At 41.2% G+C, this 25,494-nt stretch overlaps 1 protein-coding gene across 1 annotated transcript; it reads right to left on the reverse strand.

Annotated features, from left to right (window-relative positions):
- Nucleotides 1-361: 361 nt before the first annotated feature.
- LOC119135075 (gamma-aminobutyric acid receptor subunit pi) lies at nucleotides 362-20,135 on the reverse strand. The gene is made up of 10 exons (XM_037272421.1): nucleotides 19,894-20,135; nucleotides 15,402-15,497; nucleotides 7,653-7,765; nucleotides 6,850-6,917; nucleotides 5,389-5,606; nucleotides 4,055-4,137; nucleotides 2,329-2,466; nucleotides 1,973-2,125; nucleotides 1,366-1,556; nucleotides 362-1,170 (listed from the first exon to the last, which is right to left on the reverse strand). Exons 2-10 carry the CDS (start codon nucleotides 15,452-15,454, stop codon nucleotides 811-813), a joined length of 1,377 nt encoding a protein of 458 aa, XP_037128316.1. The 5' UTR covers nucleotides 15,455-15,497; nucleotides 19,894-20,135; the 3' UTR covers nucleotides 362-810.
- Between the last annotated feature and the right edge of the window lie 5,359 nt (nucleotides 20,136-25,494).

Genomic DNA, 25,494 nt, shown 5'->3' on the forward strand with positions numbered 1-25,494 from the left:
ATGCCAACAACTGATAATATTAAAGTCAGACAAGCAGCCATGGAGCAGCCATTGGAGCTGATAAGGAAATGTAGACATCTTCATTTTGTCTGTCTTTATTCCAGCGTGAAACAAATGGTCTGCTGTCTAGGGAAGATAGAACGGTTTCCTCTCCAGTATAACAAAACGTTTTTCTTTAAACGAGGTTGAGTCATGTGAATTATGAACGAACGACGCAGTCTACTGATTTGGTAGTGATGCGAAGTATTAATAGCAAACGAATCAAATGATGTCTTCATCTCCTGTGTTTTTAGGTAGTCTTGAGTTTTTTGTGTACTAAAGACAAATAAATAAAGACATTTAGTGCTATTTGCTGGAAGTGAATTTTCCCCCATACTGTGCAAGTTTTTAAAACACATCTGCTTTCTTTTTATTTCTGCCACTGTCCATTCGTTTGGCCTAGTTTGATTCAAGATGTGAACCTTCAGGCAGAAAAGGATCAGAAAATATTATCGGGTAAAAGCGAACTGTCCTTTCAGCCTTTCACAGCACCGCCGGACATCAAATGAAAAATTGCAGCGCCGTCTTCTATGAATTAGCCACCAACCAACTTATTTCACATCAAGCTTTTCTGCGTATCGGACCTCACTTGTCAGCATTAAGTAGGCAAAAACAGAGGTGTTGAATTAAAACACTTTTGCTCTGCTCAGAAAAAAACATTCTTGTATCATTATCTTCTTCATTCTGTTGCTGCTTAGAAATATAGTCAAATCTCACCTCGGAACCACACCTAAGTCACACGGACAGTCAAATCAACTTCCTGTCTAACGACTAAAAGTACAAATAATACGTCCAGTAAAGAAGATTAACAAGAACAAATGAGAGGGGGAAAGTGACTCTTGAGTAGTTGTCTATGTAGTGGGGATTTTCTATGTGACAACAGCTTATGAAACTGAGAAGTTTACGAAGGGTGGCCAGAACCACGAGACAGCGGTTGGGGGGTTCTGGAGGGGAAGCCTCAGGCTTGGGCTCGCTGCCTGTCGGGCTGGAGGGGTCGACCGCCAGTTCGGTGGGAGCGGCTGCGGGACCTGCGTCGGGTTCCTTGCGTCTCTTGGTCCTGTCAGAGTGGCTGGAGATGGTGGTGACGATGCCGTTCATTTCGTCGTCAAAGTTATGCATTTGGTGGCCGTACTGTGGAGCAAATGTTAAACGACAATGTTAGCTGCGCAAGGAACCGGAATATTTTCGACTTGACTTCCTCTGAGGTTTTGAATAAATAATAGATCCCATTTTTTAAAAATCCAGAGGAAGGAATCCAGAAACATTTTCCAGTCAGTGAGCAAAGAGATACAACAGCAGGACAGAATAATAAGAGGAGGATCTCACCATGAGCATGTGCGAGTCACCGTAAGTGAGGGTGCAGAAATGAGCCACAGCATACTCGATGAGGGCTCCAAAGATAAAGCTGAAGCAGATTCCTAAGTACACGTCAATGGCCTTGATGAAACAGTTGGCGTTGGGGAGCGACGTGCGAGCTCCCATCATCAGAGTGGTCATTGTCAGCACTGTTGTCACTCCTGGCATGGAACACGTACGCAGTGCACATTCGTTCTCATTTTTCATTGAAAACAGGGTCATGAAAATTTGAAGAGGATTTTCCGGGAAAGCGGGCATTAAAGCTAGCTCGGTAAGCTCAATTGCAAAGTACGGTAATGATGAGATTGTCCCTAATCTAGGCTGTGAATAAAGACTACTCTGTCATTTGTAAGAATGAAACAAACAATTACAAATTCAAAATAACATTGTTTACCATCCGAATGTTTGAACTGCGATGGAAACAGATTTTGTTAATAATGCTTGTTTGCATTGTTGCAATGTGTTGTTCCTGTGATACCATTTGAAGAGAAGGTTACATTTATCTATGCTTATAATTCCTTCATCCATCATTTAAGCTCAGGATCTGAAAGCTTCGCTCTTTGCGACTGCTACGTACCTATACAAATTCGAGCTGGGACAGAGGACAGGGAAATCCAGAAGGAGACCCAAGAGAGGACCACCAACAGGCTTGATGGAACGTATGTCTCCAGGATGAAGTACAGGATGCTCCTCTTTAGCTCAAAGTGGAAGACCAGCTTGGGGTAGTGACCTTTCAGACAAAACCATAGAGAAGCTCAAATGTACCGAAACGTTTTGGCAAGTCATGTGATAACAGCGCATGAAATGAAATGTACGGGCCGAAATAAGCACACAAACAAGCAAAACAAAATGAAGTAGCATCAAATAAATAGCAACAAACTTTGTATATGTAATCATTTCTTTCCTGTTAGGATCTTTTGCCGTTCTACTCACCAGTTTCATAGATAGCCTCTGACACAGAAGTGTAGTGGTCTTCCACTGTAAACTGAGCAAGTTGAAGAGTGTCTAGGCCACTGACAGACTCATTTCCTCTGGTCCAGTAGAACATGACATCATTGATATTGTAACCCCCTATGGAACAAGAAACGGATGAAAGTGAAACTTTTTTTCCAAATGAATTTTACAAGAGATACGGCACTTCAAATGAATGACTTCCTTTAAACGGAAATAAGCACACTCGGATATTGTCATGCTCTTCTGCTCAAGTGGATGTGCACTTTCTGCATCAAGCTTTTCTCCTCATGTCACACAGGAAAGCTGCTATTAATACAAGACAGAATGTCACTACAGCAAAATGCACCACTACTGAGGACACCTATTAACTGTGCTGCACACACTATTAGGTTATTAAGGGATTACAAGATCGACTTGGCATAAAATCCCTCTTATACAAGAGCGCAAGGAATGGAAAACTCGCGCACGTGTTAGCCTTGAGGGGGATACAACATTCAAATCATTCTGCTTTCATCGCAACACCTGAAATGGATACATTGGGGAAGAACATCTCACAAAGCTTTGAAAGATTGTCAGCCACAGTGCAAATGGAATATTTTCACAGCTATAAAGTTCAAGACCGATAAGAATTGTTGACAGAAATGCATCCGTCATGCAAAGATATGTTATTGTCAAGAACCTCATTGGTGTGCTTCACACATTTTTCACCAGAGGGTGCAAGAGATGGGGGAAAAAAAAAAAAGACTCAGCGCTATAATGTTTTTCTAGTTCACTTTTTTAATTACTCGTCATCCCTCCATGTATTATTTAATGTATTATTGATACGCTAAATAATTGAGAAGAGAAACCCCACATACTAAGAGCAAAAGTTCAAGATCTATTTCCCTGAGCATTATTGAAGAACTCTACTGTACAATGGATGTGCCTGAAATGTCAAATACCACACAAGTCAGGATCAAATGGTTACCAAATGTAACCATCACATCTGACATATCTGTTCAAACATTGCTACTAAATATTTGAGCACAGAATGCTCCGCCGCCGCACTCTGCTGTCAAGTGATTTTTTGCATAATTTTAGAAGAAATGAATCTTTGACTACATCTTCACACTGGGAGATATGCAAAACAGAGGAGAATTAGGGCAAAAGAAAGTGAGAGGGAGATGTCAGTAAAGGGAGCCAGAAGATCAAAGTGAAACTTCAAGCAAAAGTGAAAGACAGTGGCAAAGGTGCAGGCAGATATTTAGCTGGGACTTATTGAGACAGCGGAGGAGGGAGCCATCATCCTTTCAGCGCCAACCTCGGGATGTCGTTGTGTCAGTTAAGGGGGATTGCAGCCCCTTCATTTTGGCATGATGGCTTGTTTGGCTTTTGGCAGGGACCAGAATGGGCTAAGCCTCCATGGCTGACTGTCATTTAAAAGGCAGCAGATCAGCAATGACAGCGGATCACCGAGGGTGGCAAAAAGCGCACGGGGGATTGTTTGTTTCTCAAATCAGGGTCTTTTCATAACATGATTTCGCTACAAAGATGCTCCTGCTGCCTTCCTGATACATATGAAATGATTTGTGGGAGAGGGAAAAAAAAAAAAGAAGACCGATCTGACCACGATCAACCTTTTTGAAATTTAGCGAGAGCTAATTCTTGGGTTGCTCTTCTTAAAACACTTGGTGAACTTGGCGAAAGAGAAACATGAGGTTCTTACAGCTCTCCAGTTGTAGTGTGCAGGTTTGCTTGTCCATGGGATACTTGGTCAAATCCATGTTACAGGCCACAGTGGTGGTAATTCTGCGGGACATAAATGTAGCAATTCATTTGAGAATAGCAGATGGCAATTTGATTGTTTTTTTTTTTTCAATCCATTCACATATACAGACACACTCTGCTCTTTTTCATTTGTGTTTGCGGTCTTTTTGGAGAGGATTGTTTGGCGGAGTCTCCTGTGTTTAATGATGTCATCAAATTGCTCAGTTGTGTCTTTTTACTTTGGCCGTCATGCCACAAGTCGGACGAACAAGCCGATGCCACCATCAAACACGCGTAACGTGAGAACGTGAAAAGTGATGCAAGATGAAGTCTATATTTGAAGTGCTGTTAAATCATGATATTTATATCAAGGCGTACGCATTGCACAGCATGCAGCAATAATTACTGCAATGAAGAGGCAAGTGTGTAGATACATACGGTCCTTCTTGGAGAGTCATGACTAGTTTTGTGTGATTGCTTTTTGGGCTCTGCACAAATCCTTAAACCGTGATGCAATTAATAGCTGTTCATTCTGAACACAGTTCAATTGCCCAAATCAACCTTAACTCTAATGGATATTTAAATCATGATTTGTGAAAATCCCCTTGACATTGCTTCATGAAATCTCTCCTCTCAGCCACTTGACCGTATGTACATCTCAGTGCTTTCTCATGTTGTCCCTAAGGCGAGCACTGAAACATGTGCCTCACATTTCTCATTTCTTACCATCTCTTTTCTCAGCCCCAATTCCTCCCGGTAGTCATTCCTCTTCTGATGGTGTTTTTAGTCTAGTTTCACTCCGACTAGCCAAGCTCTCCAAACACCATCTCACTTAACATTTTGGTCTCAGTGGACCAAGGACATTTAGAGCACTCATTGCAAATGAAATACATTAAAAAAAATAAAAATAACAATGCACATGTTGGCAACACAACAAACTCCTCACAGTAGTATGCCATCCAGAGAGATGTGCTCCTGCAGACTGAATTGAGTGGTACTACCCAATTCAATTTTACCACAACAAGATCTTGCCGTTCATTTCTTCTCTGCTAGTTGCAAAACTGCCGTTAGCAAGAGTCGAGAGGTATCCCATGGGAATTTTTCTCTCTTTTGCCACTCGACAAATCACTGTGCTTCGATCCATTGGTAGCAGTATTGACTCCCTGTTCTGCAATTATGTAGTCAAGCCATATGCCAATTTCTTCTCCATCACCCTGATGACATTTCATTATTTAGCAAAGCAGAGAACACAGCCGACAACCAATAAACTGGCAGTTGCGTTCATGATCTGACCTCAGCGCATAAAGGACGGTCCCATTTGGAAAGATGCGAATCAGTCGGTTCTCCACAGTGATGTCATGAAGAAAAGACTTCTTGGAGTCCACGATGAAAGTGTCAGGGACCCAGAGGAGCTCCACAAGCCGTCCGTCAAGGCTCAGGCTCTTGTTGCCTTCAAACACCAATCGCTCGTCCGTCCAGCGCTGCCGAAGGAATATGGTGGCTGTGTAGTCCTACGAGATTGAGGTCAAAAGGTTAGAACAAAGCTAATGGACTATTTAACTGGCCATGTCCAAAATATGCTGACAGATAAGCACTGATTTCGCTAACTATGACAGTCCTGTGTAGTTAGAGGGCGTTTTTGTTTTTTGCACCGTTGGATATTGGCGGCATCACGTCCCTGAGCTGTTCTACGCCTAAAGCAATTGAAATGCGGCACATTGCATCAAGTCAGCAAGTTAGCTTCTACGTTTGAGAGAACACGGAATTGTGTGTCGCTGTGCGTGTGGCCATACTGCAAGTCTTGTTCTTTTGATAGGTGTTAATGACCTTGGAGCTTCCGACTGCGCATCAAAGGCGTGCTGCTAACGTGAGTAAGCGAGAGCAAATGCTCAGGTAATTGTTTTCCATTCATCAGTGAAACGGGATCATTTGCGTGGCTTCTGAAGGGCTTGACAGCAGGCAGGACAGCAAACCCGACGAGGTGTGACACGTTGTCACATTTACTCTATTCATTGAAGGCTATGATGAGTCCGTTTCATTTTTAAAGGTCAGATACACAGTGGCAACAATTACAGAACACAGATGAATTGCGTTACCGACATCTGGACGACGACTGATATTCCCATTGGACGATTCGTGGAAACGTGCGTAGGGCCACAAAGGTTTAAAGTAAGCGCATGCAATGAGATCATAAAGATAATAAATGCCCTGAAAAAAAAATGGCCTTCAGAGAAATATTTGCTTTACTGCGTTGGTATAGATGAGTACTGTATGTATCTGTATCGTGCTCGCGCTATATACGTATATCTTCCATTGAAGTACACATCTGCTGTATTGATTTGATCAAGTTGTTGACTGTGGTTTGCGCCTGCCTATATTGGCCATTCAAAGATACTGAACATTGGCAGAAATTGAATCACAAAGCAAGCCAAACTTGCTTAGTGCAATGGAAGAAGTGTGGAATGCTTCAGAGACCAAAACATCTGTTTCATGATCTTGGAGGATTTCCCAAGTCGCGGACTGGCATGCTCTGTGTTTGTGACATTTGTTGGATGTACGCCTAACTCTGAGAATGAATCTTGGAAGGACTTATAACAAACAGGAGTTGGACTAAGTTAGTTCTGTCCTGGGTGGACATCGCTCCGCTTCTTAGAACAGATACGATAACTTCAATTTTTGTGACATTCTGTTGCACATAAAAGTTCACATTTGGAGTCGGCTTTTCTTGGCCAGGCAGAAAAAAAACACTCTTACCATATTGATCTCTGAAATGGTGTCAATACTAGCAATGTCCAAGCTCATACCAACAGTCACAGGACCATCTAGAAAAAATAAATAAATAGAAGAAGTCAATAATGGATGCAATATGTCCAGGGGGATTGTGGGATTACACAGTAGGTCATGTCATCAAGAGTTCAATCATGCATTGTGTTGAATAGTCAAGTGGTGATCAGGGAACACTCATAAGCCCTAATATTTAATGGCATCATCAACTATGCTTTGTTAACAGTTACATGCCAATTAGAAACATCTTTGCTGTAATGCGTTTGTTCATTATTCCTTGTTATAATCAAGTTTAATGAGGCTCTTACAGAAAAAAAATAACAAAGGCCGAACAGCCAAAATTTGATACAAATGTGGATTAATAGCTGTGCTGATGAAGAATCATTTTAGTAAATATTCCTGTCAATCATATGTATAATACTGCACACTTTCATCCATCTCCACAATGGAGGGTTATGATTTCTCAAGTCCACTTTTCTCTTGGGCACCTCAAAAAGCAAACTGTTTTTGTAGCCTTCTTCAGATTTTGACCTTGCCACAATCATACTGATACACTTGAAGCAAACATTTCATTTCTTGAGTGTGTTTGAGTCTTTGACTAAAATGACATTGAAATAAATGATGATTGTCAACTATTTTTTAGTGTGCCCCACAAATAGTATTGAAGAGTTTTGATATGACAAATTTCACACAATCTCAGACGGAATCAGTATACAGTAGGATCATCCTCGCTGTCAAAAGGTCAGTACTGCGTGTGGATGCAATTTCCTTACTGTCAAAGAAAGGCCTCAGGTACTTGTTATAGCCTTTCATCAGCTTTTGAATGGTTGGAGGCAAAATTTCACCTTCCTTCATTTCTGCATTGAGCATGGAGCTTTCGAGCAACCTGAGGAGGATGAAAAGAAGTGAGAAAAGAAAATCTGCACACACTCACATATTTACCAGGTAAATTCCCTGATACTGTGGAGTATCCATTTCGTTCTGGTGAAACACTTGCTGAGGGAGGCATGAAATTGAGAGAAATGGGATTTTCCATTCAAAATAAACATGCAGCTTACATGAAAGCTTGTTTAATTATTTTGGAGTCACTTATCATATGTTACGCTATCCGCACTTGCTTGCATTTTAATTGGTGGCGTTCAATATATTTTGCTACGCGCGCTATCCCGAAAGGCTCATTGGGAGTGTGGGAAGACCATTATAGAGCTTGTAATTGTGATATGATTCGCCCCACTTTCCCAATCTTTTGCTTAATTGTGTGTTTGTATAGAAACTGGGAACTGGAGAATATAGGAGCTTTTACATGTCATGGTATAACACTGGCGGAGAAGAGACAGAACTGGTTCTTCCTCCTCATTCCCATCGCTCACTATTCCACAACGGCAAAATTGGTCACAGCAAAAATATGATGGCACCAGCGGGAAAAATACACTGTTGAGAATTGGAGACAAGCCTCCACGGAGAGCGCACACATTATTCTATTTGACAATAGCACACAGTTGAGGAAGTCTCAACCGGCACATCACATGAGCTTTGTCTTTTTCACGTAGGTGGATCTAACAAGGATGAGAAGAAAACCAGATCCAAACTAAAACCTCTTGTCGATGTTGTTGTTGAGCTGCTATGCTATGTTTTCGCTTTCTTTATTGTTAACAAGGCAAACAATGTTACGCAGAGGTGTACTTGGAACAAATGTATAGACAAATAACACTATTTACTGTATAGTTGGGGTGTTTGGGTGCAACAAATGTTCTTCTTCCTCAAGGTGAATCATTGAGAAGCACCGGTTTTAATGCAACAAATCAAATATACTGCATTTAAAGAAAATTGGGATATAAATGCAGTAGTGCAGTAGAGTAGTTGAAAATGAAATGAACTACAGAGAGCAAATGATATGTCTTTTTTTCCCTGAACCGAGTCATTTTACATCTGTGGCACCATGCTAATGATGTTTCACGAGTCTACTGTGAGCAGTAACATTTTATATGCGAAGCTTTGCTGCACAAACCTTGTCGGGTGAGTCAGAAAGCCACTGTTAATAGGGCTCTAGATTTGCAATACAGCATATCAAAGCCTTGGATAAATCCTTAATTAACATCAAATATGTACCTTTTAACCACGCATAACCAACCACTCAGTTATGGATAAAAGCAATTTGCATCATTTCGATTTGGGAAATCATAAAGATGCAATAAACAACACGTACAGATCTTATGAAAATCTGCCTGGTGCTTGTCCTACTTGTAAAAGCCCCATGTGGCATCCAAGTGGAACTGGTGCTGAAGCTGACAAGCATCCTCACAAATAAATGAAAGTGAAGTTCAGCTTTCAGAGCACCTGACTGTGTCAAATAAGTGGAGACAGCTGGTAAGTTGCTCCCAGCACCCTGTTGCTACGCTGCACCAAGTCTCACTCACATGGCTTGCAGCCTGTTGTTTCAGTAGGCAACAGTCTTGGATGCCAAAGCCATGTTAGTGATGCCGGTGACAGCGCTCTGCCTCTGGCCCACCGAATTATCATTCACAATTATGCTTGCCAAGTGCATGAGTGGATTCTTTGTCCAAACACACGCACGCACGCACGCACACAGACAGACAGACTTTTCATTGAGTTGATCTATTTTGGTGGATAAACATAAAGAAAAGAGCGTGCAACAAACCCTCGGAATCATTGTACAAATCAATTCTTGAACACATTTTCATTATTTGTTTCATTTTTATCATCGCAGCTATAGGTGTTATTTTTCTATTCCATTTGAATTCTATTTTTGAACTGCATTTGAAAGCAAAGTCTTCAGAGAGCACATTTTCCCAGGGTGGAATCTGCCAGACCTGACACACCTGCCCACTGGGCTGCCTATCAAGAATAATAAGATGACACACTGAGTGCCCACAACAGAGCTCAGGGGGCTGATGCCATGCAGACAACAATCCTTACTTAAGACTGCGTAAAAGAAAGAAAGAAAGAAAGAAAGAAAGAAAGAAAGAAAACGACCCTTTGTGTAATATACGTATGCATCTAAAATAGCAGCTCATCACAGATCCTACGAGTACGACTGCTCAACATGATCAAAACTACACATTCCGTACAACATCACTCACTAGCTGTGAGAACAGATGGTGCTAAATATGTCCAATGCTAGCTGGGGAAAATATACTGCAGACATGTCAGCACTGCTGTGCATAACATACTGTTATGTAAAGGGTATTTTGTTGAGCTCCTAAATTTTTCTGAATATTCTCGAGAGTCATAGTAAGGAACAATTGTTGCAAAGTAAGTTAGGAAACACTCAAGCAGAAGCAGCAGTCGCACCCTTGTGATTGTGTACAGGACAAATGGTATGGAAAACAAATGGATTCTTTTCTGTGTGACTCGTCGGTGCCGATCAATAAGAAGGAAACACAAATAATGGCAGCGCCGTGAATCAAGTAGCTACCAATCAATGTGCAAAAACACACACACAAGGACAAAAAAGCGAAAAGCACATTAATGGGCTGCTCACCACTTTCCCCTGAAGAACAATTCATTAACGTCTTTATTTTGATTGCTACATACTAAATGAGATCAATAGATTAGCTGAACAAGATCTCCATATAATTGGAGTATCGTCTAAATCACTTGTAGAATGTATTTCCTCCTTGAAGGTCCTTGACCTCTACCGCCACGTGCAGAATGTGACGTTAGAAGCTGGAGTAACTTGCGACCACTGGGCGGCCTTCCGCTCTCTATACATTCAGGGCCCTGAAGGCAATACTAAGATGGCCGTGGCTACATCTTGAAAGCTACGTTGTATGAATCACTTCAGACATAGCTATACAGAGGTGCCTTGGAATGAAGGTCTCACGCCCTGTGGCAGAATTTGCCTTTTCAGATACGGTTTCATGACATAACCTCTGGAAAGACCTCCCCCCGGCCCCACACACACACTCATCTTTCCCAATCTTCATTCAATTCAAAGGAAGCATCAGTCCAGGCGGCTCTCGCGCATTTCATAGCACATTAATTTAGATGAACATAGCCTCCCCTGCAGTGAAGTGAGTAACGCTCTCCATGGATTTCCTACTCCCCTCCCCGTCTTTCCTTTCATGCCTCCTCCCACTCAGCAATATGCACGAGTCGTAGCGGCTTCCCACACTTCCTTCATTGATTCATGTCATTATCTCACTCCAGCATCCAAAGCATGGCTTTTGTTGTACAGAAATCCCATGTGCATATTGCACAGGGAGCGATTTCATTTTTTTTTTTTAATGCATTCTGAAGCATTTCAGTGCTGGCAGGGATACCGTTCCGGCAAAGTTTGTTGTTACTCCCAAAACTCTGACTCACAAGGGATTCACTAATACATTTTCATGGGATTTTTTTAACACTAGATTTATTAAACCCACGAGTCGTATTACCATAATGTATGCATTTTCTTCCATACTTGTAAATGAATTAAAAACACAGCTGTAAGACCTGCTTGTTTAATTAAAATGAGTTATTGATCTAAAATGTCCTTAGTTCACATTGAAATGATTTATTTTAGAACAATAGCACATTTTTAAAAATAGATGAAGCCATTGAATTGTATTTGTTTTCTTTCTGGTGTCCACATGTCATGCATCAAAAAAGCGTAGCGCTGCTTTGTCTATTTGGATGGAGTACTATTTGAATACGCTTACCATATTTTACGACTCGACAAGAGGCTGCTTATTTCCCAAGTGTTGAACAATGAGCCTTTGAATGTGATGCAGGTAATTTATGAATTTTAACTGACCAGCTTCAAGATGCCAATAAACAAAATCTCATCACAGCGGACAATGAAAGTTGCTTCACTGGCCATTCGCCGTTGGAGTGTGCGCGCGTGGGAGTTCTATATACGCGGAGCGGTCCGAGATAGTGTCAAGGTGCAACTGAGAGCAAAACGACAAGCCATGTGTGCAGCGTGAGGCCCCTCTCTCTATCTGTTGCTTGCTTGTATCGCGGCTCCCGCCATTGTTAACAAAAGATGACAGGCGTCCCCAGGGGACAGCATTAATGGCTCCCTGCATCTCCCTAACACTTAACTGCTTCCCAAAGCTGCTGCTGCTGTATAAGATCATTGGAGAATTGGTCTCGTGATAACAAGAGAGACTGTGAGAGATTCGGGACTAGAACCAAAGTTCATGAACTTGTTCATAATTTGGAGAATCAAAGTTCATGAACTCGTTCATAATTTCATTTAGCACATTTTTGCTTTGTGAACGCGCTCATTCTGGGCCCAATGAACGTTTTTTCTTGCTAACGTGCATGCAGTCGCGCTTTTATGCGGAACTGCTCGAAAACCTCATTTAATCTGACAAAACGCTTTAAAATTGAGGAGTGTGAAAGTGCATTTTTCTGTGTGGACAGTCAAATCGAGTGTCATTTTGGTGCAATGCACCTTGACCAAGGAAAATGGCCAGTCACATATGACTTTCTTCGTAATTAAACACATTATGTTTTGATGAGTGTAATTCATTGCGTCTGCTATGGCATATTATAAGGAGTACTGGAGCCAGAAATTGCCTTTTGTGTCAGATGTTTATAGATCCAAACTCCTGCTCACCTTTTAACGTAGTTACACAAAGACACTGGTCTGAGAGTACGCCACTGTGTGATCAATTGCTGTTGGCATAGTCTCCTGACCGGGCTCCATTCTGGTGCTTTGCTGGCTGGCTGGCTGGCTGTCCATTCTGATCCTGTCCATAGTATAATAAAATATTGCTGTTTGCCTCTTTCGTTATATTTTATGAAAACAGCTCCTATTGTGGTAACGGGCCGCCAACTGACCATCCCTGGGATATTCCATTCCATTTCAGAGCACCACTTCTATGCTGCTGTATCCTCAATACCTGCTGAGGCACCAAGCCGGAATAGCGGGACTTCTGGAATGTGAACTGAATGTAAACTGGTTTTAAGCTCAAAGATTGAAATGCTGACACCTGTGTAGGAACTTGCTAAACTTCCTCTCAAAGCTTTCCATCAACTGCTTTGCTTTGCTTTTGCGCTGACCAGATCACTTGTATTTCATTCCTAATGGCCCAAATAATGCTCTAGGACATTGCCTTTGGTCAGCCATCTTTGCGCGTGAGCAAATCAGCAAACTCTGCACTGACCTCCGATTGTAGCAAGCCATGGTGCAATGCGGATGATATTGTCAAGTCTCGTCATTATTGCCATGATTTCAGGGAGAATTTCTCCAAGGGCGGAATCCCGACTCATGCAGTGGTAAGAAATCAGGTGAGGGCGGAGAACTTTCTGGCACTGAACCAGTCATATGTCTCAGCTTAGCGTTCTGTAACTGGAGCTCCTTCAATGGCAATTGACAGCACTTTTTTCAAATCTAGTCTTTTAAATTCAGCAGTTCCAGGATTGCGTTGAAAATGTCTTCACGCCATCTTCAACAAACTCTCTTTTTGACACTGTGCATTATCAAAGGCATCAGTGGACTTGCATCCACAGCTAGGAAATGCATTTTTAATCCCATGAAAACTCTATCAATGTGTTTAATATTTATGGCCAGTGGATTTAGGCATTTCGCTAAAATGAAATATCTTATGTTAAGGATCTGCGTACGCTGTGACTAAACTAACAACTGTAACAAAGCAAAACAGGATGCAGTAGGGAGCATCCTTAGCAAAGCTACGTATCTCTGGCAGCAATTGCATTCATGATGTATTTACCTCAAACTAAGCTTGCATCACAGGATCATTGAGCTCCAGGGTGCAATTAATGCTACAACTCTAAAAAACTGCTGCTTTGGCCAAGATAATCAGTTCCATGAAAATACTTTGTAGTGTCAATTTTAATTCATTAATATGGGCCTTAGATCTTATTTAAGCTTTTAATAGCTGGATTGTGTCGAAAATGTTCTTTAATAAAGAAGCAATAGCACCGCAGGCCTTCAATTGGATTACATTATACCATGGCGCGCCTTCATTTCCATTTTTATTTTTTTTAGTTTGTTAGCAATCTTTCAGGCTCCTCTGCCCACATCCAGAACATTTTCTACCTATACTAGTTCATTCAGCAAACGAGAACACAAAGAACCCTGTGGTTTGAAGCTTTTAATATAATGGAATAGAGAAACCAAGACTAATCACTTTGGAAGATTAAAATAACTCCCAACAGAGGGAAGATATTGTTCTAGATAGGGAGGGGACCGACAATTAAGACTGATGAATATGCCAAAGAGGGTTCGTTCTGCATTGCATCAGCAATAAATAGAATCGTCAAACCATAGATCGATCCATCCATCCATCCATCCATCCAACCATCCATCCATCCATCCATCCATCCATCCATCCGCAAATAAGTCGCCGTGTGTTTGTAAAATGCTTGTAGATACATTTGTATTCCACTGGTAGATGGAAACGTATCATTCCTAATAGCACTAAAACTGTCCAGCCTCTTGATCCCAAGACCAACATGGGTTTGCTGATGAATTGCATAGTACTGTCGATTAGGTCTCCAGGGTCTTTAGATCAAACAATTACTTCAACTGTAATAAGGTACGGCCTCAAAGAAAAGTCATTTAAAATGAGCTGTTTCAAAAAGTCAAAATTATTCAAATGGGGCTACTGACAGAACAATTGATTTTGGCATCTTTAGGTGCTCTTGGATGAGCTCTGAGTGAACATTCAGACAACAATGTTTTCCTGAGAAGTGACAAATGTGGCGCAAAATATCTCATCAGCCCCATAAGACCCGTGCTGGTATCTAATCAGTCAGCATCATGAAAGCGTTAATGGAATTTTAATGTTCACGCTCTGAAAACTGCAGCTGATTGTCAATGTGGAGGGAGCCTTCACACACAAATGATATGCTCTCCTCTTCTCGCCATTAGTGTCACAGATTCAAATCTGACATGCACTTATTGGGTTAGTCTATTCTTATGCCCAGTGCAAAGCGCCTTCTTATTGTGCGCATGGCTAGAGTTTTATTTCTTTTACAATCAGAAATGGCCATTTGCCTCGTTGTGAGTGTGAAAACAGTGGACTTGCGTCCTAGACAATGAAAGCAACTCCTCTTGTTTCCAATAAGTGTTTGACATTTCGGAAGGAGAAAGGGAATCGCTGGAGCCCATGCAGAAGATTGAAGCTAGCAAAGTACGATTAGTAGGACCAAAATCAGAATATAGGTGATAATAATTATAATGGCTTGATATTTATAAATTAAATATGACATCCACTTCACATCTATAAATTAAATATGACATCCACCTCACATCTCCACAGTGCTCAGAATCCAATTCACCAGAATCACCTGTGACAAAACTTAGACCTGCTTCCAGCTATTCTAAAGTTTAGTCGATTTTTGACCACCAAATTGTGGTCAGATGCACCAGGAGCATGTCAAAAAAATGCCCTCAGGTCCGCAGCATGACGTCGCCTGACAAACTCTCAAACAAATGGGCACGGAAATCAAGATGCGCCACTTTCAATGCCCTAGTCCACACGCAATAAAATACAGGCCATTGTCTTTCAAGCTAAGATCCCCAAATTGTATTCCTTCTTTTGTACCTGCTAATGAGGAGCACAGAGAACAGGTTCCCCGCAGATACAAATGGACCCATGGCTGCAGAGGAAGCGAAGAGGCTGCTGAGTGGAGTCTGGGATCTGGAATAAAAAAAAAAATGGAAGTTACCATGACGCAAGACTTGATAGATTGTGTTGCCTTTAAAATGAATACTCTTTTCCGCATCGAAAAAAATAGAATGATGCAAGAAAGCGTTTGTGCTTAACAACACACTTGAAGATCTTCAAAACAAATTCAGATGCCAGGCATCACAGACAGTCTTGCCAACTGCTCAAAATACTGTCAAATATAGTCATTTAGGAGCACTTGTGAAAGAAGGGACTGGCCTCTGGCTGTCTGATGACCTCAAAAAGCCTCATGACTGTACCTTATACAGCTGGTGACATGCCCTTGAGATATTCTCTATACAGCATAATGACATCTTGTTAATGACTTTTCCTTGTGAAGACTGTGCGCTTCAAAGCCACTGCTAGATACTTGGTTGAAAAGCAAAAATGAGCAGCACAGTTTCCACCAAAGTGGGGCTCTTTGTTTTTGTCATCTCTCAGAAGTCGAAGATGAAAGTAATGAGAAAGACTTCGGAGACTTGCACGTTCACCACTTGAACAGACTGCTGTCGAATGCAAATTCATCGACACGCTACTTCATGTTGAATGGAGGCCAACGCAGGTTACATGTACTATTACACAAACATTTACGCTCGCATTCATATCAAAAAGCAAGGTAGAGTCTTCAATGAACAATACGTGCATGTTTTTGCAATGTGGGAAGAAATCAACGTTTTGGTGAATTGTGAAAGAACTCAAGCAAGAACTCTCTGTTCTCCTGTGTGAAGCAGTCACTTCAAAAGTGTCTCTTTTTTTTTTAAACTCAATTGCTCTCTTACTAATATTATTTCTGTCAACCTTCATGAAAGTAGACTAATCATTATTGTGTTGAATCCAAATGAAACGTCGACTTTAACGTTGAAAAACAATGCTCGATATTAGTGCCTGTTTTCCGACACGTTACAGACCAAACTATGAATTGAACCAGAATTAATTTTTGGTTGCATTTTCTGCACGGGTAGTGACAGAGTGACCACGTGCAACAAGGACCTTTATAGAGTTGGAAAGCTAGATAAGTGGGAGCAACACAGGCAGAAGAACGGAATTAAGAGGTCGGGCAAGCGACAGGTAGCATACAGGTATCAGACAGACAGACAGGTAGCAAGCCCGACTAACGGCTTTGCAAGGTTTAAGTAACAGAGTCAATGAGCCGGCAGCAGGTGTCGTAATGAGCAGCAGGTGCGGGCAACTAAAACAGGACGGGAGGAGCAGTCGCAGAGAAAGAGAACTGTCCAAGGTTCTGATCCGTGCCAGGCGTAGCTGAGAACAATTGGCGGAAGGAGGTGACGCCAATTCTAAAAAAGGGATGGATTTTTTTTAAACAACAAAACCATTGAAAATGAAGGAATGATTAAAATATGATCTATTTCCTTGAACTGAGCGAGGTATGTGCTCAACTGTGAGCGAGTTTCCCTCCCCAGAGTTGCATCGCAGCGGCTGCAAAAGTCAATGTGGCGGAGGCTCAATTCCCCACACTGTAAATAGTCAAATAGTGTGGGAGACAGTGACATTAGCTTTGGAGAAACCTTTACAAAGCCTGACACATAGTTTCAAATCAATATTTGGCAACACCAAATGAATTAGCCGCCGCCTTGACTCAAAGATGAGAACGATACAAATATGCATTTGTTCTCATTTCACACTATGAGCACAAATACAATGAAGTCTATAACGAGCTGTATTTAATCAGATAATAACAATGAAACACAGAATAATAAATCCATCCATTTTCTACGCTGCTTGTCTAGGGTACAAATAGATAAACAACCTTTTCACATTCATATCCATGGTCCAGTCATATTATTTGAAGTTCAAGCATGGTAGATATGGCTTAACTGTTACATTTAATGTGACCCCGATAGTTTGAAAACAATCTAGCAATCGTGATGGTCGCCATGGGAACATGTTACCCGTGACAAACGACAAACCCGCATCTGCTCATTTTCAAGTATGCTGGTGTTTTAAGAGTGGGAGTCTTCCAAAATGATTCATATCATCTGTGGGCATTTTGATTTAAAGCAGACTTGAAAAGGGCATAAAGAAATATAAAAATATATGTCAGGCAGAATTGAGTCACTCATATTCCTTTGTCATAGATAGATACGTATATGAGTCACATCTGGCCTCAAAATATTATACATCACTCAGTTACTGTCATTTGCAAGTTCCAAATGAATCCCCGGGTGAGTGTGTTAAATGGCTCTGAGTACAAATGATGAAATAATGGCTGTGCTTCACCAATTTGGGATTCGACTGAAGCCACGCCACAATGCCAAATGCATGCACGGCATAATTAGTCTGGCAACCAAAGACGCAGACGATGAGAAACAAGATTAGCTGGTCTAATGAAGACAGGATTTCATGCAGGCATGATTCAAAAAAGTCAAAGTCTGCTTTATTGTCAATTTCTTCACATGCCAAGACACACAAAGAAATCGAAATGACGTTCCCACTATCCCACGGTGACAAGACACAATATACATCCAAGTAAACACCACTTGGTCTATCGTGGAGTGCCAGAGTCCAATCCTATAAGACATATGTGGAGACTCGCAACATCAATCCCACAAAGACTGAATTGAACCGTTTTTTTTACTCACTTTGCATTCATTTGCTTCCAACCACTGACAAAGGATGATGCATTGCACTCACCCTGAATCAAAAGGGACTATTTTCTTTATTATTATTTTTTTTAAAGCTTCTCAGCATCCCCATATCTAAGCTTTGGACACATTTCTTTGACACGTAATCCTTGAAAACGAAAGCCCCCCGGGGAGACCTTTTTCTCTGAAGAAGAATCTGGACACTTTGACATTTTTGAATTGGACAATACCAGACGGATTTATACCCCTTGTGATGCATGCAGCTCTACTTCAAACAAACCTACATGATGATTTCACTGCATGCAAGTGTCTGAAAGTGAGTGAATGCTGTATATGGTCTCTGCCTGATGACATCACTAATGTGCTTGTTGGGATTCGGAACTCCCCATTTATCATTTTACAAGTTTAGGTCAAGACGACAGTCAACAGGCAGGTTAGGGGATAATCTAGATTGCAATCCAGATATCAACTATGTCTTGAAGTAAAGAAATGAATTGGCAGATAAAAGAGATTAACAGCCAACAACCACTCACACATGATGTTTAGGCTACAAGTGTATGCTTTGGGCAGCAATTTGAAATCAAATGAATAGGAAAGAGACATTTTTTCAACATTCTCACGGTTTTTGAAAATGTATTTTCATTCTTTTGCCTTTACTGTGATATAAGTCTTGGTCTTTTCTTGGTCTTAGTGAGTTCTCTTGTCAGGCAATTATCGTCTTGGTCTCTGATAGTGTGCTCCTTGATCAGATCAATACATTGTCAACTTCTTTTTCATTCCTGTCAACAACGTGTTAATTTGTTCCAAGTGCCCTCCCTCCATCTAAAAGAAGGAAAAACAACAGCACTTGCAGCTCTGGAGTAGTGATGATAACACTTTCATTTGCCACACAACTCTATTTATGTAAATCACATTCCTCTAGCCTCCAGTCGCGGTTTGTAATGGTTGGCCTGCATTGTGAGATGTGAACGCTGGCAGCTGGCACTTTAGAACCAAAAACTACACCAATTAAGTATGCTTTGCAATCTGGCTTTGGTCCAGAGATGAAAGGCAATAGGAGTGTTAGCCTACAAATGTTTTGTGAAATTAGAGGAGACCTTAGAGAATCGCAATATAATGCTTTCACGGGATATCAGAATGATTTTCAGCATTATTGCTTTGCATTTTGTCATTACAGCAGAATTTCTATGAATTATTTTATGTGTCATTGAACCTGCTGACAGACAAATCAATTTGCTTGTATTCTTGTTCAAATGGCAATTTATTTCCGAGTACTACAGTATGGCAGAGATTGCAGCATTGACCACATTGAGGCTTCATCCCTGCCTGACCTTCAACTTGTGTGCTTAAATCTAACCCTATCCCAGATGGAACATTTTATTTCTCCTGAGTCCAAAGCCAAAGAAATCAATAAACGATGAAGAAACACAAGATTACATTTAATAAAAAAACCTCAGTCCTCCGACATTCACATTTGACACCAAGAAATGTGCATATACGAGAGAGAAATAATTCAACCAATTAAAGCTGAGGCATACGCTCCTGATGACAGAGGACTATTTCACTATAAATGAAGTTTTAAAAATCGCTCGCATCCTTCAAAGTTGCAGACTTCAGATGCCTGCCGATGCGCATCAGCGCGCTGAAGAGAAAAGCGGCGCACGAGAATAGAATGAAGGAAAAGAATGCACCGAAAAGGGAGGAGAAAATATTACACTCAAGAAGTTATAGCACCGATTTTACGCGGGGTAAAAGAGGAAATGTACCTGAAAGTGCCCGTCGCTGCGATGTCACATATTAGCGCATCCTTGATTATTGACTTGTGCCATCCGCAATGGCAGAGATTCCCTTCTTGTCTGCGTCCTTGCAGTTATAGTTCGACACCTGCTGCTCACGTGAAGAGGACAGAGCAACCGCTTGTGCTCACTCAGCACATTGCCATATCACTTATGGGCTGGCTGGATGGCTGTCTGGCTGGCTGGACGTGCTTCTGCGCAATGACGCACACCGCGCATGCCAGCGGATGTGGAGTCGACTTCCCAAAAAATGAAATCTCAAATCTGATTCGTTGACGACCACTGTACGTTGTCCTTCCTTGCTGCGCTCTGTGGGTTGGAAAAAAAAAAATCAAAAGAAGAAAAAGAAAAGAAACACATGCATGTCCTGATCAAATGACAAGTGACAAGAAATAATATTAGTTCCATGCACTCACAAGGGTTCCCATCAGCTAAATGAACTCTAATTGTAGCCTGAATGAAATGGGTATCGGCACCCAACATGCACGCCGTGTCGTCTAGTTTGGTTCTTTGAAGAAATCAAGTGACAGTAATCCTGTCAGTGCAAATTTAACGCTTGGAAGCAGCACCTGCAGGCTATTATGCTTTCTAATCGACCACGTTGGGAACAGTCTGCTTTCAGGAAAGAAAAATAAATAAAATCTGCAAAATATTCCAAGACTCAGGATGAGGTTTAACATTTTTCCTGCAACCTCACCTTGTTTTCTTCCAAGATGCACCTAGAAGACATCAACATGTCCAGAGGTCAGTCACACTCATGCAGCTGTGCTGTTCCTATGTTAGCTCAAGTGCGCTGGCTACAATTGTTGAAGCTCAGTCGATAAGGCAGGAATAGTGCCAAAGTGCCACCATCCATGTGGGGGAGCGTTTGCTTGCCCCTTTGTTGGCCAACTGCCTGCTCACGAGCAGGAGCTTGAATAAGCTTCCACCTTCAGGGAACCTGCTCTGTAGCTGACCTCTGATCTGTCCCTGAATTGTGAAGGATTATGTAAGGAAAATAGAGTCATGCCATATGTAGGCCTACTACATTTGCTTGTGGATCCAAGATATGAACAAGGTGTAGCAAAAGTTTATTTGAAAAGGAGTGCAGGGATTATGTAATATTAATATTTATTTCACCCCTCCGCAACTCTTCACTCATTTGCATTCAAGTTGCCTTGAGGTACAGCGACTTGCAAAAGGTCGAATGTGTGCACACGGGCCGCACGTAACATGCAGATTTAACGTTTTGATTTTTAATTTGGTAGGCACTTTACAGTCATCATCACTCTTAGCAATATTTTTCTTTGTGTGTTCATTCCTAATAAACTGTCACTTTGATTAAATGATAAAAAACTAAAAGGTGTTGTGAAGACATTTTTTGTGAAGAGTGGATTTTTATGTCACCTTCTTGACCTTCGCCTTTGTTTATGACATTAACACATGACATTTTTATAATGCCAAATAGTTAACATTTGCTTCAAAGAAAACAGAAAAAAAGGTCAACAGCACCACCAAAGAAGAGCGACCACTCGTTTGTTACTACAACAACAGGGGGGGGGGGGGTTACAATGCTGCATATATTAAACTTCTACACCAGCCTGCTCCCGCATTGGTGTCCATTTGGCCTAAGGACACTATTCTATACGTTCATGTATTCTAGCCCCACTGCAAATAAGGAGTGGAACATAAGCTACGGTATGTTGTTCCACATCAAGTTGATCAAAATGGCAAAATGTTGGAAGAAAATATCTTTGAAAGTTTCAAGATGATGAAGCCTTTTCAAAATACGAATCACATTTCTGTCAGTGTCTGACGGTGAGCTTGGAGATGATAGTCTTGACCAAAAGCTAAGAGTTCATCACTAGCCAGCCACTGAACTTGTCTGTCAGCAAATGTGCCTTTTTTGTTCAATGAAATGGCTTGTTTGAGGAATGTCTGTCTGTCAGCATTTTATCCCAAAGTCAAGTGGGATGGTCTCACCTGCGACACGAATGAGAAGAAGTTGTGTAGGAAATGGATGGATCTTCTGTACATCCTTGAAGTTCCAACAGTGCCTCTTCTACTTGTTTATGCATGACGGAATGTGAGAGCGGTGACCACTTGAAGGCAGGTCATCCGGCTTTCAACTTGCCCCTCCCCGTTCCTTGCCATTCTAATTCTGCTGAGGAACGTCACCACATGGACCTGAGCTCTCATTCATCTTCAGCTTTTTACCTGCGGTCATAGCAGCATGTGCATATTTTATTCATGGTTTATGTGTGCTATCATTTATGTTTGTGTTTACGGTGCACACTCAAATCAAAGCCATTTAGTTTGGGTTTTTTTCCCAGTCATGGTTTGGACTCTCAACGAATCAATTGTGTGAAATGAATATGAAGAAATGATGACCTTTTTCTTCCCCCGTATGATTAGTGTCAAAGGTCAAATGATCATCCGAGCATTCGAGAGTCCTCCCAAGTTATTTACCATGTGACCAGAAAACAAGAGGAGCTTTTTGAAATGGTTTTGCATTATTCATCATTTCATCTGCTACAATGCTTATGGTAAAACAATTCGAAAAGCTTCAATGGATTTGAAGGGTGACCTTGCTTTCCTTCCTCATCTGGGTGATGAATTTCCGTGTAGAGCTTCAGAAATCATTTGGCCACAATTTATTCCGTGAGTGTCTTGCAAATACAGTTTCATATAAAAAAACAAAGTAACAAACAAACAAACACTGCATGCTTTGTATTTCCCTCAGGGTACAAATTGATCAAGATACATGTTGTACTATAGTAGTGTTGTCATTTGAAGCTCATTTTCTATCTTCTTCTCTGTAAAGTGGAATTTGAGCGAAAATGTATTGGCATGATCTCAGACTATTTACAGCATCCTGGCTATCAGGAACAGATGTCATCGAAAGCCTTGTCATTTTCCCTGAGCTTTTCCTCTATTATTTTCCTGCCATGCTCATCTTAAACTGTCTTGAGAGTTTGCTGACATCAACACTGTGATGGCTGACGCAAGCCCGTGTGCACAGGAAAAGGATGTGTGCTTGTTACAAAACAGACTCCCGTCAAGAGATACAAATATAAAACATGTTTTAATAATGTGTCCCACAGCTCTATAGGGTTTACTTGCTCGCTTCAAGATGCCTTTGAATTAGAGCAACGGATACCATCGCTTGGGTAGATGCTACTTCAACATTGCAGTCGAAGCAAATGAAAAAAGAAACATACCAAAGGTTCTTTCATATCCGAGTCGAGTTTCTTACTCTGATTTCCTGGCGCATTCTTATCTTGCATGCGTTTCTGCAAATATCTTTTTGGCTCATTCAGACATGTCTTTCAATCTTTTATTCAGGATTTTGTTTGTTCTTGCTTTGCCCACACAGAAGCAGAAATAGCTGGGATTAGCGGGTAGATGGAGAATACGAACAGGCATGGATGTCATAATCAGGCGAACATCTGAATATATATTTGTATCCATTTTCAAATAAATACAAAAGTTACGTCTTTCATAATCCAGATCTTTGGTGGCAAACTCACGTGACTCCTGCAGAAAGCACAATGGACTCACTGAGTAATTAAAGGAAGCCTAATATTTACAATTGCTTATACGTATTAATATTTCAAATGCTAAAGTCACATCTGAGGTAAAGTGGCTTCTAAAGTCTAACTTCGGTTGACTAAAAGTCAGTATTCAATACTTGGGTCAGGTGTCCAACAACAATATTGTAATAAGAGCCTCTCTCAGTTTAAGTGTGGGTCATTCTGATTAGTGAATGAAAAAGAATGATCTGAATGAAATTGAAGTTCTATGCAAATCATTTTCTTGCTATGTGTGTAGCAACAGTACCTCTGAAAGCATACTGGACAAAGATGGATGACTTGCAAGCACGCATTTCCCATATTGCCACTGCCTGGCAAGTATGATTAATAGCCCACTCATCCCATTCATTGACCGTCTGGAGATAAGTTCTGGATGACGTTGTCTTTGTACCTTTGGAGTTAATTACAGCACATGTTCAACAAATGGCAATACAGTGTCTTGGAAAAGGTTTAGGATTCTTTTATCAGGAAAGGAACATTTTACACATCGGCAACCTATTCCAATGGGAACTATGTAAACATTTTGACAAATGTTTTCATGAAAGCGCCCCTTGCACCCGCAATATGCTGGAGTAAAAGGTGATATTCGGCAAATAGTTTTGATGTTATTTGCCCGCAGAAGCAAGTATTTTCTGGAAAATAGGTAAGAAAAGGAAACATCGTCTGATTTATTGGGTGGAAAAAGCATTACGTAGGATTAGTTGTTATCATCACACGTTACTGGCATCACTGCCTGTAATCCCCCAACACAACTTCACCAAGCACATGTAACCTTTAAAAAAAAAAACAACGAGGCTGTCGTTCCCTTCAAAGAGTTGATTTTAAGAACCAACGCATCATCGCTATTATATGGACAGTTTTATCAAATAATCCTTTGTTGATCCCCAGAGAGGAATATCCATGTGTTTCGACAGTATGGGGTAAAGCACCAGCAGCTAAAGATTAATAAAAAAAAGATAAAAAATTAGAAAAGTCATTCTGTATGTGTGAAATGTCTATGGAGCCTGATTGGTTACGTCGTCATTGGAGCTGATGGATGCCCCTGGCCCTGGATGCCAATTTAGCACGAGCTGACGTGATTCCAAATCCCATCAGATTAGCCAGTTCAAATGAAATCACTTGACATATTAAATGCAATGCATAAAACTCACCATCAGGGGACCCGGGGACTCGTTTCCAACATAAATGTGTTGCGCTTGCATCTTCTTGCATACACACACACATGCACACGGTGCACATGCGGCATAGCGGCAATATTGTGTGCTCTTTTATTCAGACTCAGAAGGTCCTCGCATTCTGATAGTCAAGTTTCCATTAAGATTGCTCGGAGCATCAGTTGTATTGATTGACAGTGTTTAGCAATTCCAATAGCAGCATGGCAAAGTCAGAATGGCTGCAAATCAGTTATGATTAGGAACACTGTGATTGCTCCACTGGCAGACATCAATAAGCCACTTAACAGACACCGGCTGGATGAATCCTGACATTGTACTTGTGCACATCCATCATCCAAGCAAATATCATTCATGTTTATTTCGATAAAGAAAGACCCAAATCTTTGGATGGAAACGTTTTGTCAAATGATTCTGTCTTTCGATAACGTCACAATGGATTTGAATCAAAACAGTAAACATCATTGACTCCATCTTTTCTACATTGTAGACGCACAGACATATCACCTAACTATTCTGTTTTCTGAACAATCACAATGTTCATGGATTTTCATTCCCAGATAAAAAAAAAGCCTGCAAGCGTTTGCTGGAGTTGTTAGATAGTTGCTATAGGCCACTTTACATGAGATGTGGGGTTGTTGTGCTCGAGGCGCCGGTTTACAGTTAACTTACGTTCCATTTCAAAATGTAAAATGCTCAAATAGCATTAGTGGGGTATTGGGAGTACCCGCTTAGAATACAGACCAAGGGGAATGTAGAAGCTGAGAATCAGTGCGGGTCCCTTCGAATCGATTGGGAAAGCCCTGGGGTGCCCTGCTTAGCAGCAA

The sequence above is a fragment of the Syngnathus acus genome, chromosome 15, assembly GCF_901709675.1.
Source record: "Syngnathus acus chromosome 15, fSynAcu1.2, whole genome shotgun sequence".
Taxonomy (NCBI): domain Eukaryota; kingdom Metazoa; phylum Chordata; class Actinopteri; order Syngnathiformes; family Syngnathidae; genus Syngnathus; species Syngnathus acus.

What these genes read in the sequence shown, in the direction of transcription:
- LOC119135075 (XM_037272421.1), bottom strand. Translation starts at nt 15,454, where the DNA reads ATGGGTCCATTTGTATCTGCGGGGAACCTGTTCTCTGTGCTCCTCATT. An exon ending in CCTGAGGCCTTTCTTTGACA is followed by an intron (nt 6,918 to 7,652) that starts GTAAGGAAATTG and finishes TATTTTTTCTAG; the next exon opens with ATGGTCCTGTGACTGTTGGT. An exon ending in CCATTTCAGAGATCAATATG is followed by an intron (nt 5,607 to 6,849) that starts GTAAGAGTGTTT and finishes TCAATCTCGTAG; the next exon opens with GACTACACAGCCACCATATT.